The 12864-nt window shown below is 36.8% G+C and overlaps 1 protein-coding gene across 4 annotated transcripts in view; it reads left to right on the top strand.

Annotated features, from left to right (window-relative positions):
* LAMA2 (laminin subunit alpha 2) overlaps positions 1 to 12864 on the top strand; it is a 347870-nt gene that overhangs the window by 116532 nt on the left and 218474 nt on the right. For all 4 annotated transcript variants that reach the window (XM_071740967.1, XM_071740966.1, XM_071740969.1 and 1 more), the window contains exons 5-7: positions 6754 to 6933; positions 8895 to 8984; positions 11179 to 11296. In XM_071740967.1, coding sequence (XP_071597068.1) covers positions 6754 to 6933; positions 8895 to 8984; positions 11179 to 11296 — 388 coding nt within the window. The remainder of the gene's footprint in view (positions 1 to 6753; positions 6934 to 8894; positions 8985 to 11178; positions 11297 to 12864) is intronic.

Genomic DNA, 12864 nt, shown 5'->3' with positions numbered 1-12864 from the left:
AATAATTGATAAATTGGATTGTGAAAAGGTATTCAAGGCTAAAATGTGTGAACTACAAAAGTAATAAATTAACCCCTCACTTGCAAATATTCTCTGTAGCTGGGGAGTGGGGGATGTCAAATGAAAAACCAGTATTTTTAGGAAACTACAGATCTTGAATCATGATACTTGTGCTAATTTGTAGTAAAGACATTTAATGAAAAACAGCTGGCAGAAAGAAATATTTCTTTGTTCCTAGGAACTATGAAGAGAATTTAGTAGGAAGCAGGTTTAAAACAAGCAAAAGAAGGATCCTTTTCCTTACAACATGTAAATTGAGAAAATCCATATTACGTGATGGATGTAGATTTTATAGGGTGACCTGGATTTTAGGTGAGACCAAGTAAATTAATAGAAATTCTTTGAGGCTTACCAAATACATAGAAACTACTTATAGCTCAGGAAATCCCTGAAGAAGTATTATGTATGCTTGCCTTAATTTTAATGTTACCATGCAGCTTTGGTTAGTACATGAGAGAGATGACCGTGCTGGATAGGTCTTTGGGTTCCAACATGGTCCAGATGTTACAATGTGCTGAGGTGTACTTTGAATAGCTTTGGGTAGTGTCTTTGTTCATACTTGTAAGCAATCTGTAATATGAGGAAAGGCTGAGGGAGCTGGGTCTCTTTAGTTTGGAGAAAAGGAGACTGAGAGGTGACCTCATCAATGTTTTCAAATATGTAAGGGGTGAGTGTCAGGGAGATGGAGTTAGGCTTTTCTCAGTGGTGACCAGTGATAGGACAAGGGGTAATGGGTGTAAATTGGAGCATAGGAGGTTCAAGTTGAATATCAGAAAAAAATTTTTTACTGTAAGGGTGACGGAGCCCTGGAACAGGCTGCCCAGGGGGGTTGTGGAGTCTCCTTCACTGGAGACATTCAAAACCCGCCTGGACACATTCCTAGGCGATGTACTCTAGGGGGCCCTGCTCTGGCAGGGGGGGTTGGACTAGATGATCTTTCGAGGTCCCTTCCAACCCCTAGGATTCTATGATTCTATGATATCAGAAAAAAACTCTGTAGTAGCAGTACTTATTGTTAATGCAAAATTTATGATAATTAGCAGCTAGTGGTATGTGAAATATTTTATTGGAAAATTAGTGCTAATAAAAGCAGAGTAAGACATGTAAGAAAACCATCCAGGATTATGCATGAATACTGGTGAGCTACTGTTGGACTAGATTATCTTTACAGTAGTGAACTCGAGCATTCTCAACAGTTCTCTGAAAAAAAAAGGTTGACTTAACATCATATTGAAGTCCAAAAATGAAACGATATTGACTTCTCATAATTTCCTCATATAAAAAACTAGAACACTGTCAATGATATTAGTAATTTTATAAACTTTATGTTTAATATGGGATAAAAAACCAACAAAAACAAAGAACAGAAAACAACCCTAATTGAACCAGTGGTTTTTGTTGATTTTTAAAAAAAAGAATAATTTTTTTCTCCCACTGGGTCAAGTGTATACAGTGATGAAAAACATAATGGTAGAAAAAGGGAGTAGGCTGATAATAGAGAAATGAGCAATTGGTGGACATTCAACACTATGACTCAGATTCACTCTGTGGCTCAGGAAAGATTTAGACTGTTCAGTCAGAGGAAAGGATGATCCCCTATCAGAGGGATCGCTCTCAGATGCCCTGTTTCTTGTATTCCTTCCTAATAATTTCCTTTTGGAAATTATTGTTAGAGACAGGACATTGAATTAGGTTGTTCTTTGGTGTTACAAAACTACTTTTCTGTTTTTCCTCTTAACTAGAGTATTCATATTTTCAGTAACTGCTAGAGGTCTGGTGTCCAATCAAAAACAGATAAATTAGTCACTAAACCTGAACATATACTTATGTCTTATCCTGTTTAATATTTTTTTTCATGGTTTGTATGATGGAGCAGGGCATATCCTCAGGAAGTTTGATGACAACACCAAATTGGGATGAGTGGTTGATAATGCCACAGAGTTGTACTCTCATCCAGAGAGACCTCCACAGATTGGAGGAATGAGCTGACAGCAATCTTGTGAAGTTGAACAAGTGAAACTGCCAAGTCCTTCACCTGGGAGGAAAAACCTCATGCACCAGCAAATGCTGGGGCTCATCCGGCTGGGTAGCAGCTTGATGGGAAAGATTTAAGGGATCCTGGTGAACAGCAAATTGAACATAAGTTATATATGTGCTCTGTGGTAAAGGTTAATAATAACTTGGGCATTGTTGCCAAGACAAAGCATTGCCAACAGGTCCAGGGAAGTGATCCTTCCCTTTTAGGCAGAACTGGTGTGCTCTATTCATACCTGGAGTGCTGGGTCTTGTTCTGGGATCTTTGGCACAAGAGAGACATTGGACATACTAGAGAGAGTCTGGTGAAGAGCCACAAAAATGATGCAGGGACTGAAGCATCTTTTCTGTGAGGAAAACATGAGGGAGCTGGGAGCGGTCTGCCTAGGGAAGAGCAAGCTCAGGGAGCAGTGTCTATCAATACCTGAAGGAAAAGGGCAAAGGAGATGGGGCCAGGCTCTTTTCAGTGGTGCCTAGTGACAGGAGAAAATGAGCACAAACCAAACCATGGGAGATTTCATATGAACATTGAAAGCACTTTTTCTGTGTGATGCTAGCCAAATGGTGTCACAGGTTGCCCAGGGAGATTCATTCTCAGAGGTATTAAAATCTGGACACAGTCCTGGGTGCCGGGCTCTAGGTGGCCTTTCTTAGACAAGAGGAATCGGGTGACCCTTCCAACCTCAACCATTCTGTGATTCTGTGATATAATTTTTTTTTTTAACATATAGCAGCTTGTGTGGTTACTGGAAAATGTCATCTTAGTCTTTTGTTTGAATAATTTGGAATACTGAACTGGTTGACAAATGAGATACTATTCAAAATGATTTTACAAAATGAGAATTTGGATTTCATTGAGGTACCGCTTATATACTTAGTAAGTGAACACTCATTTCCCTCAAAGATCCTGTTTGTTGGAATATACTTGTGTAAAAAATCGTTGTTAAGGAAAAACTTTCTGGGACTGAAATCTATATAGCTTTCATTTAGAATCCAAAGTGATGATTATCTCAGTCTTGGAATTAGTAAATGAAAGTTGTCTGTAAAACCTGAGCAAAATTTGAGTTGTTCCCTCATGGGTTCTTGAATCATTCAAATTATAGAAGCCCAGTGGGTGGATAACAGTATTAATATTTTCCTGGTAGACTCAGCTTCAGATCTTTTAGCTCTGCAGCAGAGCTCCACTGTGGCTCATAAGTGCATGATGTGTATAACTAGAGGCAGGAATTCAGTGCCTGAGCTGCCTGTGTGATAACAGGGCTGGTCATTGCAGGGCTCAGAGCTGTGCATGAAGTGCTATGATGCTCTGGGATGGTATAAGTGGTAGATACTGAGGACTGTGTTCACTCAAACAGTTCTCAGAACTGATGCAAGAATACTTGGAGATTAAGGCCATGTTAGTATCTTGTCTAAAAATGTGCTATTATGTGAGCAGTGCCTTACAAATAGGTGGAAGATTGTGGGAGGAGATGAAAGGAGGAAGTGTGCTCTGGAAAAACATGATGATGTCTCATTGTGAAAGTCATATTGAAAATATTATAAGTCTGATTTCTATTTAAATTCTTTAAAAGAAGTTATTCCAAATTGTTTGTTCCTGATTAATGACAGATGTTCCCGAAGTACTCTTAGTGTCTTCTTTATTCTGTTTTCAAGGAGAAGAAACAACTTAGTTGGACGCACTTCAACTTGGTGCTAAATGTTTCAAGGGAGAAATTAATGATTTCATCACAGATGTTTAGAGGAGAAGAAATAATTTAGAGTACTAATTTTGCCTGTGTAAAATTTTCCCTTCAGATTCATTTTGATAAAACTACCCTGTTTTAATTTCCTAATCTCGGTATCATTTTAGTGTACGTATTTGAATGGGTGCCACATTTTGTGTAGGAGATATATATATTTCAGTAATTATCATAAATTATTTGTTGTTTTAAACAAAATTTTTAAGCACAAGTATGAAAGACATAATAAAAGGAAGAGATCATCTTTTTTAGCTTAGCATTGCCAAGTAGATATCCTGCTGGCAGATAAATCCTTGAAACCTTTTTAAAAAGGCTCTGTTCTGAAAAGGAGGCCTCTTGTTTTATTTTGTTAACTTACGTTTTAATTATGTAATCTCTCCAAGGTTTTGTTTTTTCCCCACATTGTTGTCTTAAGACTAAATTTGTTATTTTAAAAAAATATAAATCAAAATATATGACTGCCTTTTGTCAGCTATGTCATTTGGGGTTAATTTTTGTCTGAGAGTCATACTTATAACTCTCCATGAGCACTTGCTTATTCTGATACATTGCCTTTTACTTGTGTCTTTCTCCTCCCACACCCAAAAGCTTAATTTTTGGTTTTTTTGATGAGATTGTCAGGCTGCCATACTGCTTATAGCCACGGTGCTGTTGCTATTTCATTTTGACGTAGGGAATATTTTCATCACTACTTTAGATATATCTCTTCTTTCTCTCTCGAATATCAAAGTTCAGTCTTTAGTATTCTAGTGCTTTAAGCCATAACCTATCTATGTTTGATGCCTCTAAGAAAGAAATCTCTTGGATTCTGTTTAAAGAAAGGAGATGACAGTACGAAAAAAACACTCAAAAGAAATGTACTTCTTTGCTTGTAGGTAGATTTTATGCAAATAAGTATTTAGGCATGTGTTCTCACTAAAATCTTGCTACTTTTGGAAGTATCTATCAGTTTCCACTGGACCTATTGCCACCATCTCCAGGCTTCTTTTGAAGTGCAGACTCTACACGTGTTCTGCTTTCTCTCTTTTCACCAGGGACTGGAGCAAGTTTGCTCTCTCTGGTTGTGTGGCTGCTTGTAGGCAGACGTTTCTCACTCAGAAGCTCCTCCTTGCTTCCTCTGGAGTTTTTATTATGATCTCCTGTTTGCACTGTCTTTTTAATAGCATTTTATTCTGTTCATTTCAAGCCACCTCTCTCCTTTAATTTAATTATTGTAGTTAGGAGCAAAATTGAGTCAGTGCTCAAAGTGGGAGTGTTGTTACAGTTTCAGGAAGAGGCAGCGATGTCACCTATTCCAGAGATGGAATAGGAGATGACATGGTAGAAGCCTAGAGGCTAAGCCTAGAGCTTAGTCAATGTATGACTGATAATCACTTCTGGCAGAGTGGCTCCCAGTGATTTTTGGGTTTCTGGGGATGCAGTGAAGGAGGGTGCTGGTTTCTTTGTTGATAGTGAAAATAAGCAAATAATAGTGTGGCAGCCAGTGCCAGATAGCAGTTGTTCAACAAACTTTCTATCCAGAACCTGCAAAACCTCCAGGAAAGGAAGAGCTACTGCTTTGCTGGGAGCAGACTATTTGCTGTCTCATTCTTCAGTGTGAGGCAGCCACTGCTGAGTGAGTTCCAGCTGGTATTTTGAGTGCAGCTTTTGCCTAAAACAGTGGTAGTATGATCATGTTCAATGACAGAAAATGTTGTGTGGCCTGACCTCTCACTCAGAGCAATAAGATAAGGTGCACAACATATTTACTGCAATAAGTAAAGAGTTCCCTTACTTGTTCTATCGTTTCACGTATTTGGCTCAGCATGTGAACATTCTTTCCATGTGCCAGCCTGTAATAAAAATTCCCCAATTAAAATTTAACACTTCAGAATACAAGAAAATTAATGGTTTCTTTCCTTCTTCCCCCTAGGTGCTCATTAACAATGTTTTGCTATACCTGACATTGTTCTTGTTTTAAGCCTTTTCCAAGAACAATTCTGTAGCAGCCCATCTGTTTTACTTTCTTGATTCACAGCTGATGTATGCCATGATCAGCTAAAAAGACAGGAGGGGAAGAAGATTGCTTATTTTTGTTGCATTGCTCTTGGTGCTGCAGCTGGGGTCAGAGAGGCTGTTCTTGGAAGAGCCACAGAGCACATTTACCTAGAAAAATTCTAAACTTTAGGATAGGGTAGGCAGAGAAAGGGGTATAATCTTCATAGAAACCATAGTGTAAGCAGAGATTGGTAGCATCCTCAGGAAAACAAATGCTGAATAGGGTTCTCAGAAGTGCTAAAGACTTTTCTTAGGGACCAGGTGAAAAGAATTGCAGCCCAGCAAATGTGAAAGCAAGAATCTGAAAGCAAGATTCAAAGAAAATTATGTATTGAGACAGTGCGAAAGGGGAGATGCTTATGAATACATATTTTGTCTCATCTAGCTGTTGTAGTCTTCAGTATTTCAAAAATTACCTTATCTTGGCTTTAGTGATTCAAAACTCTTTTGATTATGACCTCTCCAGGAGCTGAAAGCTGACCCCTGTTGAATTCTGAATCCTATTCCAAGTATCTGTTCCTTTGGTTAAAATTTTTGAGCCCTTTGTTTGTTCAACAACTTGAAAATGTCTATTTTAGGCTAGAGGAGACATGAATTTTCTATGGCATGGACACTATTTTAAGGCCTTGGTACATATATGAAGTTTATGCTCCAGTCTTTCTGCAACTGGTTACTTTCCTTAGCTCCAAATGATTTTACTATACAGCCTCTCCCTAACCAGGGTCTGTGTATTTTTTTTTTGGCGGGGAAATCTGCTTTCTAAAGAAAAAAGGTTTTATGTTTAGACAGTGCATTCACACAGTGTTTGTAATGATATTTGTTGGTGTAATCATGGCAGATTTGCTGTCACCTAATTGCTTATTGCTTTCATGGTTCTCTCCAGATTCACACTTCTCTAATTAATGGACGTCCCAGTGCTGATGATCCTTCACCCGAATTACTGGAGTTCACCTCTGCTCGCTTTATTCGCCTGAGATTCCAGAGGATACGGACTCTAAATGCTGATTTAATGATGTTTGCACACAAAGATCCAACAGAAATTGATCCCATTGTTACAAGGAGGGTAAGTTCTGGCAAGAGAGTAGTAATGCATGTGTTAAATTTCTCTTACACTTGTAAATGCCTTACCTGCCTTTGTTTGCAATAGGACATTCTGATGGATACCTGTTATCTGTCAAAATCCTGGTGTTAGATCATGCTGTCTTTGCAGTCTTTTGTATCTTCTGTATAGCAGAAGTAAGAATTTTATATTTTCTGATTAATGATGTTATTAACATACAACGTGCTTGATAACATGAGTACACAGCTCTTTTGGCTGCAAACATTTGGACACAGGTAACTGGCAAGTGGTTGCTCCAAGATAATGTCCTCACTACCTTTAACGTTCCTTGAACACTTACCTTAAGGAGGATTTCTACTGGTGGTTCTGAAGTAGTAGGACCTGAAAGCAATAGCTTTAGCATTATTATATGAATGGTAATAACAGTGAAAATTTTACAACAAAAGACAGGGATGCCGCACTCACACCATACCTGTCTTCTCCACTCTTCCCTGCTCTCCACACCGTGTGTGAGCAGCCCCATCTCTTCTTTCTCTGATCTGTTCCTTCTTCCTGTGCCATATCTCCTTTTTTTCCCTGATGCTCAACTGTCATGTGCTATTCTGTTTTGAACTCTGATTATTCTAAGCATTCTTAAAAGCTATTTTGGGGAATGTATATCTTAGCACAATTTTTTTCTTTTGCTCATGTTCTCTTTCTGTTAGTCATCTTATTTTGCTTTTGGAGACTTCACTATAGTAAGTAATCTTATAAAGAGGTAGTATTGTTATTCTTGGCTTTAGTTACTTACTCCCTCTAAATACATATCATGTTGGCTATTTCTGAAAGCATGGAATGTGCCATATGTTTTGTACAACAAACCTAGAGCCTCTTCCAGTTGAGTCCAGTTATTGCAGCCTCACTAATCATAGGAATCATGTAAGAGTGTACATTTAATAATCTGATTCTAAGTGGAAAGACCCACAAAATTGAATTCACATTTTAAAAATCACTGTATACTCATTAAAACCTAGTGCAGGGTGGTCAACAGATTTCTCAAACCAACAAAACCAATAACTACTGTGTGGCATCTTTCCATGAGCCTGTCCTCAAAGTAACAAAGAGCAAGAGAAACTTGATACTCTTTTCTGGCTTCCCATATAGAAGGTATTAGACAAGCCACCATTCCATGGGACAGGAAGCAAAAGATAGGCACAAATGATAATTTTTCTGTGTGGTAAAAGGTTAAGTGTGAATTATATGAATTCGGATTTTATTTGATGAAGTTTTTTATGATCTGAAAAAGAAGTTGAAGTCAGAAACAGGAAATTTTGCAAATAACCCTTCACCAAAACAGATGAAAGTGGCATATGAGATTTGCTTTTCCCAGATGTCATAATACATGATTATAAGTATCTTTTCATTGTTCTTTCTGGGTAGTGTTATTAATCCCCATCAAAATGAAAAATAGAAATGGTCAAATGGCAGGTTAAAAGTTATTTAAATCTCAGTAATGAAGGATATTCCCTAGTCAATTAAAAGGTCAGTAGTGAGAAAAAGTTCTTTCCAGTGAACCCCCTGATAAGACTCAGCTAAGGTGTTTCTTAGCATGAATCTCTAGCCTTGCTCTTTTCCCCATTATCATGTCTTTTCCTTTTCATGTTTTCTGAAGGGAATATATTCTATAATATTTTACTTTTCATTAACCAATGGTGTATGGATATGTTGGTGCATGCTGTGTATAAATTGAAATGGCTCTTGTAACTTCAAACAAATGGAACTGTGCCAATTTATATGCTTTCTTTCACTAAGCCTGAATCTGTTGATCAAGATGCAGCTTGGATTACACTGTCTGCTATATTTGTAAGAGATCAAAAAGGAATTAAAACAGGACCTGACACTTTCATCACCAGAAATTAATTCTGCAGTTTGGCACCTGCATTTTACAATCCACTTAGCAATTCAATTTCTATTTTGTCTTACAGTATTACTATTCTATAAAAGACATCTCTGTTGGAGGCATGTGTATATGTTCAGGCCATGCGAAAGCTTGTCCACTTGATCCAGCGACTAATGTATGTATTGTTAATTTTTTCTTTTTTCTTTTTTTTTTTTTTTTTTAATCTGCTTTATTCATAGTGTGGAACGTGAGAAAAGCATCTTAATATTCCTCAGAGTTCTGTGAATTTCTGTCTGTTCTTCACATAGGAGAACAGAATAAATTCATACAAGGCCAGCAGAGGTTTTCTCTGAAATGAAATAGGTTTCAGATAATTCAGTCCATATTCAAGGTTTTCTAGGAAAAAGAGAAATTTGGGTTACATTATGTAGCTGTAGAGATCAACTTGAACCGTCAGTCTTTCTTTGTTGACATTAATCAAGGTGTTTCCTAAGACTGTCAAGTATTTAATCGATACTTGCAAACAAATGATAGCTCTAGAATGGTGCATTTCCTATGTGGGAAATATTAATTGAGTGATCAGTCAAGCTAGTCTGGAAAATTGTGAGCTATTTATAATTTCTTTAAACTTGTACTTTTCTTTTTGTGTCATTAAAAAATGTATAACAAATATAATTGAAATACAGAAAAATAATTTGACTGATGGTCTGGATCTATGCACACATTGTTACTAATACAGAATTTCCAATCTACTAGTATTGCTAATGTTCCACTGTGTGGTATTTCTTCAGATACTATGTACTTAGTTGGCTTTAATACAAATTTTTGTAAATTAATTAAACCATTGTATAGGAACTGATTAAAAAAAACCCAACAAAACAGCAAACAAACAAACAACTATGGAAAATCTTACAGAGAAAGCACTTAAAGTTCTAATCAGTTTCCATATGTCCCTGTAAAAAAATTTAAAACCTCTTTGGTTTCATACTTCTAAACTTTTTCTACGATGGTGTGTATATCCAATGTTGAACTATGGTTTCAGATGCCCTTAGTTACCAAACTACAGCATTTTTCAGTGCCATCTCTCAGAATTGGGCCTACCTCAGAAAATAAGTGCTGTTACTGCAGTTAATACATACTTCAATTCAGATAGTTTGGCTGCTAGATAAAATAAAGGAAATTTGATAAGTGTTGCATCTCAAGCTGCAGGATGGCAAATACATGTTTGTTGTCCTGCCAGTATAAAAAAATAGCTTAAGTGAAACAACTCAAGCCAGAAGAAATTTGGTGTATTTGATTTAGCTCTCCAGGGATATTCTTTAGATTAAGCCATACCATGTTTGGCTTATAAACATCACAACTGTAGTTGTTAGCAGAATGAATCTTTCTCCTAGTATTACAAGGAATAAACTTGCTTGAATTTACTGTCTTGCTTCTCTGAAGCTTTCCTTAACCTTGTTTTGCAAGAGTTATACTTTGCATTGTGAGCCGTAGAATTTCTCCAGTTTAACTTGCTGCTTTGACCTTGGAAGACCTGCTTCAAAAGAACCAGAGACAATCCCCTACACTGAACTATAAGGCAATTTTTTCTCCATATTTCTCCAAAATATAGTTTCTTTTATCTTTTCCAAGATATTTCTATGGCCCAGAGAATTTGAGGGTTCCTTACAGCAATATTTTCATGCTGGGCGTAAGGTGATCTGCTGAGGAACTGAAAAGTAATTGAAAGGCTAGGCCTTCTCTCATCTCTTACTAGTTTAAAAACTCCTGTGATCCCTCACACAGAATTAGTTATGCAGTTAGGAGGTTGTATGATGATTTCAGTCATGAAATAAAAAAATAAAAAGAAAAGCCACTTTTTATGGGATCAGCCAACAGAACTGATTTCACTCTCTAGTTGCGAGATTGCTACGTCTCAGGGAAGGGTGGAGAATGCGTCACTCCCTCTAGTGTAAGCTGCCTGTCACATCAGCTTTCCTGTCATGGGGAGTTCTGTCTGAGGGCTACCAGCGCTTTAGCTTAAATGCTGTACAGGGGAGCTTCCATTTTCCCATCCTCCTTTCTTTAGAATTAGATTTTACTTGGGATTAGGTTTTACTACATTCCTAGGTTCTCTGGCCAGCTATATTCTTTGCATTGTGGCTGTTTTCCTAAAATAGACCTATAGAAGTTAAACAGACTCTTTTTGTCTCTCACTTGGTGAATGTAGGATACATACATAAATAAAATCAAATAAAAAGAATTACAGAGTATAGCCAGTTTGAATGTTAATGTTTCCATAATGTGAACTGGAACGCAGACTATGTACTACACGGGCATATTCTTCGAATCATAAGATTGTGTAAATATTTGCTTTTCTTTTGCATTAGAAATCCGTCTGTCAGTGTGAGCACAACACGTGTGGAGAGACGTGTGATCGGTGCTGTCCTGGTTTCAACCAAAAGCCTTGGCATGCTGGCACTTTTCTAGTTAAACATGAATGTGAACGTAAGTTAAAAACAGTGCAGAAGAGAAAGTTTGTTGCAACTGCCAATGAAAACTGAAATAAGATCCTACATGATTTTTCAATTAATGTTCTTTCTAACCACGTTTATTTATTAATTACTTGTTGTTTATGAATCAGTTGTTACCTTGTTTAGTCTGGCTCTAAGAAGTTAACAAAAAAATTCCATGTAAAATCCTAGTTTTATTGAATTTTGAATGTTTTTTTGTGTGTGTTGATGCTGGTGGAATACTGCATTAAAATACATCTTTACTTGTTAATTTTTATAAGTATGGTGGGTTTTTTTTAGATATTGTTAATATTTTATTAAAATAACAGGACTGTATCCTGATAACTAAATTTTTTTTACAACTTTTTCATTATATATAAGAAGATCAAGGCCATGATTTTTTATATAAATGGCAGGTTTTATATATTATAATTTTTAGCCTTGCTGAAACTTAAAAAAAAAAATTAAGATGCAATTTGAGTTTCTGATTTTTTTAATGGAAAAAACCAAGGTATTTAGTCTTCCAACATAAAATACACCTTGAAATATCACCTTCCCACAGGGTTGGAGTTTAATTTTCAGATGTACTGCAGAAAGGAGAGTTAAAATTGAACTCCAGCATCTTACTTCCAAAGGTCATATACCAGTTATAAATATATTTCTGAACATATTAAAATCTAGAGCTCTGTAACATCTAAGTTTTTGTGCAGTTGTAGGCTTAGAGCTATGTAGTTTTACCACGAGTGGTTATAAATAAATAAAAAGGAACAGATACACCCATATTAAAAGTAGCAGTTTCTTATTTGTGTCCTGTAAACACTGGTCACAGAGGTCCTTGTTTCAGTAGGGATGCACTGCCTGTGCATTTTGGAATGAAATGAGGGTGCATTTATTTTCATGTTTAAGAGACACTTGTTATGCCCTGCTCAATGTTCAGTAACTTGGTATGCTTTCAGGGTAGAAACAGTTCCCTGAGAGCTGGTTCAGAGGTGAGGAGAAAGGCTCCCTACACTGTTGATGAGGTTGGAATTTCTCTTTATGTGGAAATGAATGTTTTAATACCACAGGGGAAGGGAGAGAATGAGCTACCTCATTCTCACAGCAAAAGATTATAACATTAATAGTTCAAATCTGAACTTCTTCAGACGTTTTAAGAATCAGACCCGGTTCCTATATGCCTATGTGCAAATCAAGTGTTTACGATGTCTTTTAGCACTGGAAATTGCTTTAATTTACTCATACCATTCTGCTGTTTTCCTTGTAATTCCTGTTGCATTTTAAATCAGCTGACAAAAAAAAAATTGAAATGCAGCACTATTTCAGATTTAAGCCATGCGTTGAAGAGCACAAGTGATTTGATATGTACCATATGTGTGTACAACCACTGAAAGGTTTCTGGAGTATCAATTTAAACACAAAAACTACCCCTAAGACAAGACAGGTAGAAATTAATTAGTCTGTGTCTGTCACTTCCATACTCCCCCAGAAAAAAAGCGTCAAGAAAAAAATGCAATATACGGAATTCCAGGTGGTGTTTGTGATTGGGACCACTTCACTTTTTAT

This window comes from Heliangelus exortis, chromosome 3, assembly GCF_036169615.1.
Source record: "Heliangelus exortis chromosome 3, bHelExo1.hap1, whole genome shotgun sequence".
Taxonomy (NCBI): Eukaryota; Metazoa; Chordata; class Aves; order Apodiformes; family Trochilidae; genus Heliangelus; species Heliangelus exortis.
The sequence above is the reverse complement of the archived record's forward strand: the minus strand, read 5'-3'. Positions and strand labels throughout refer to the sequence as shown.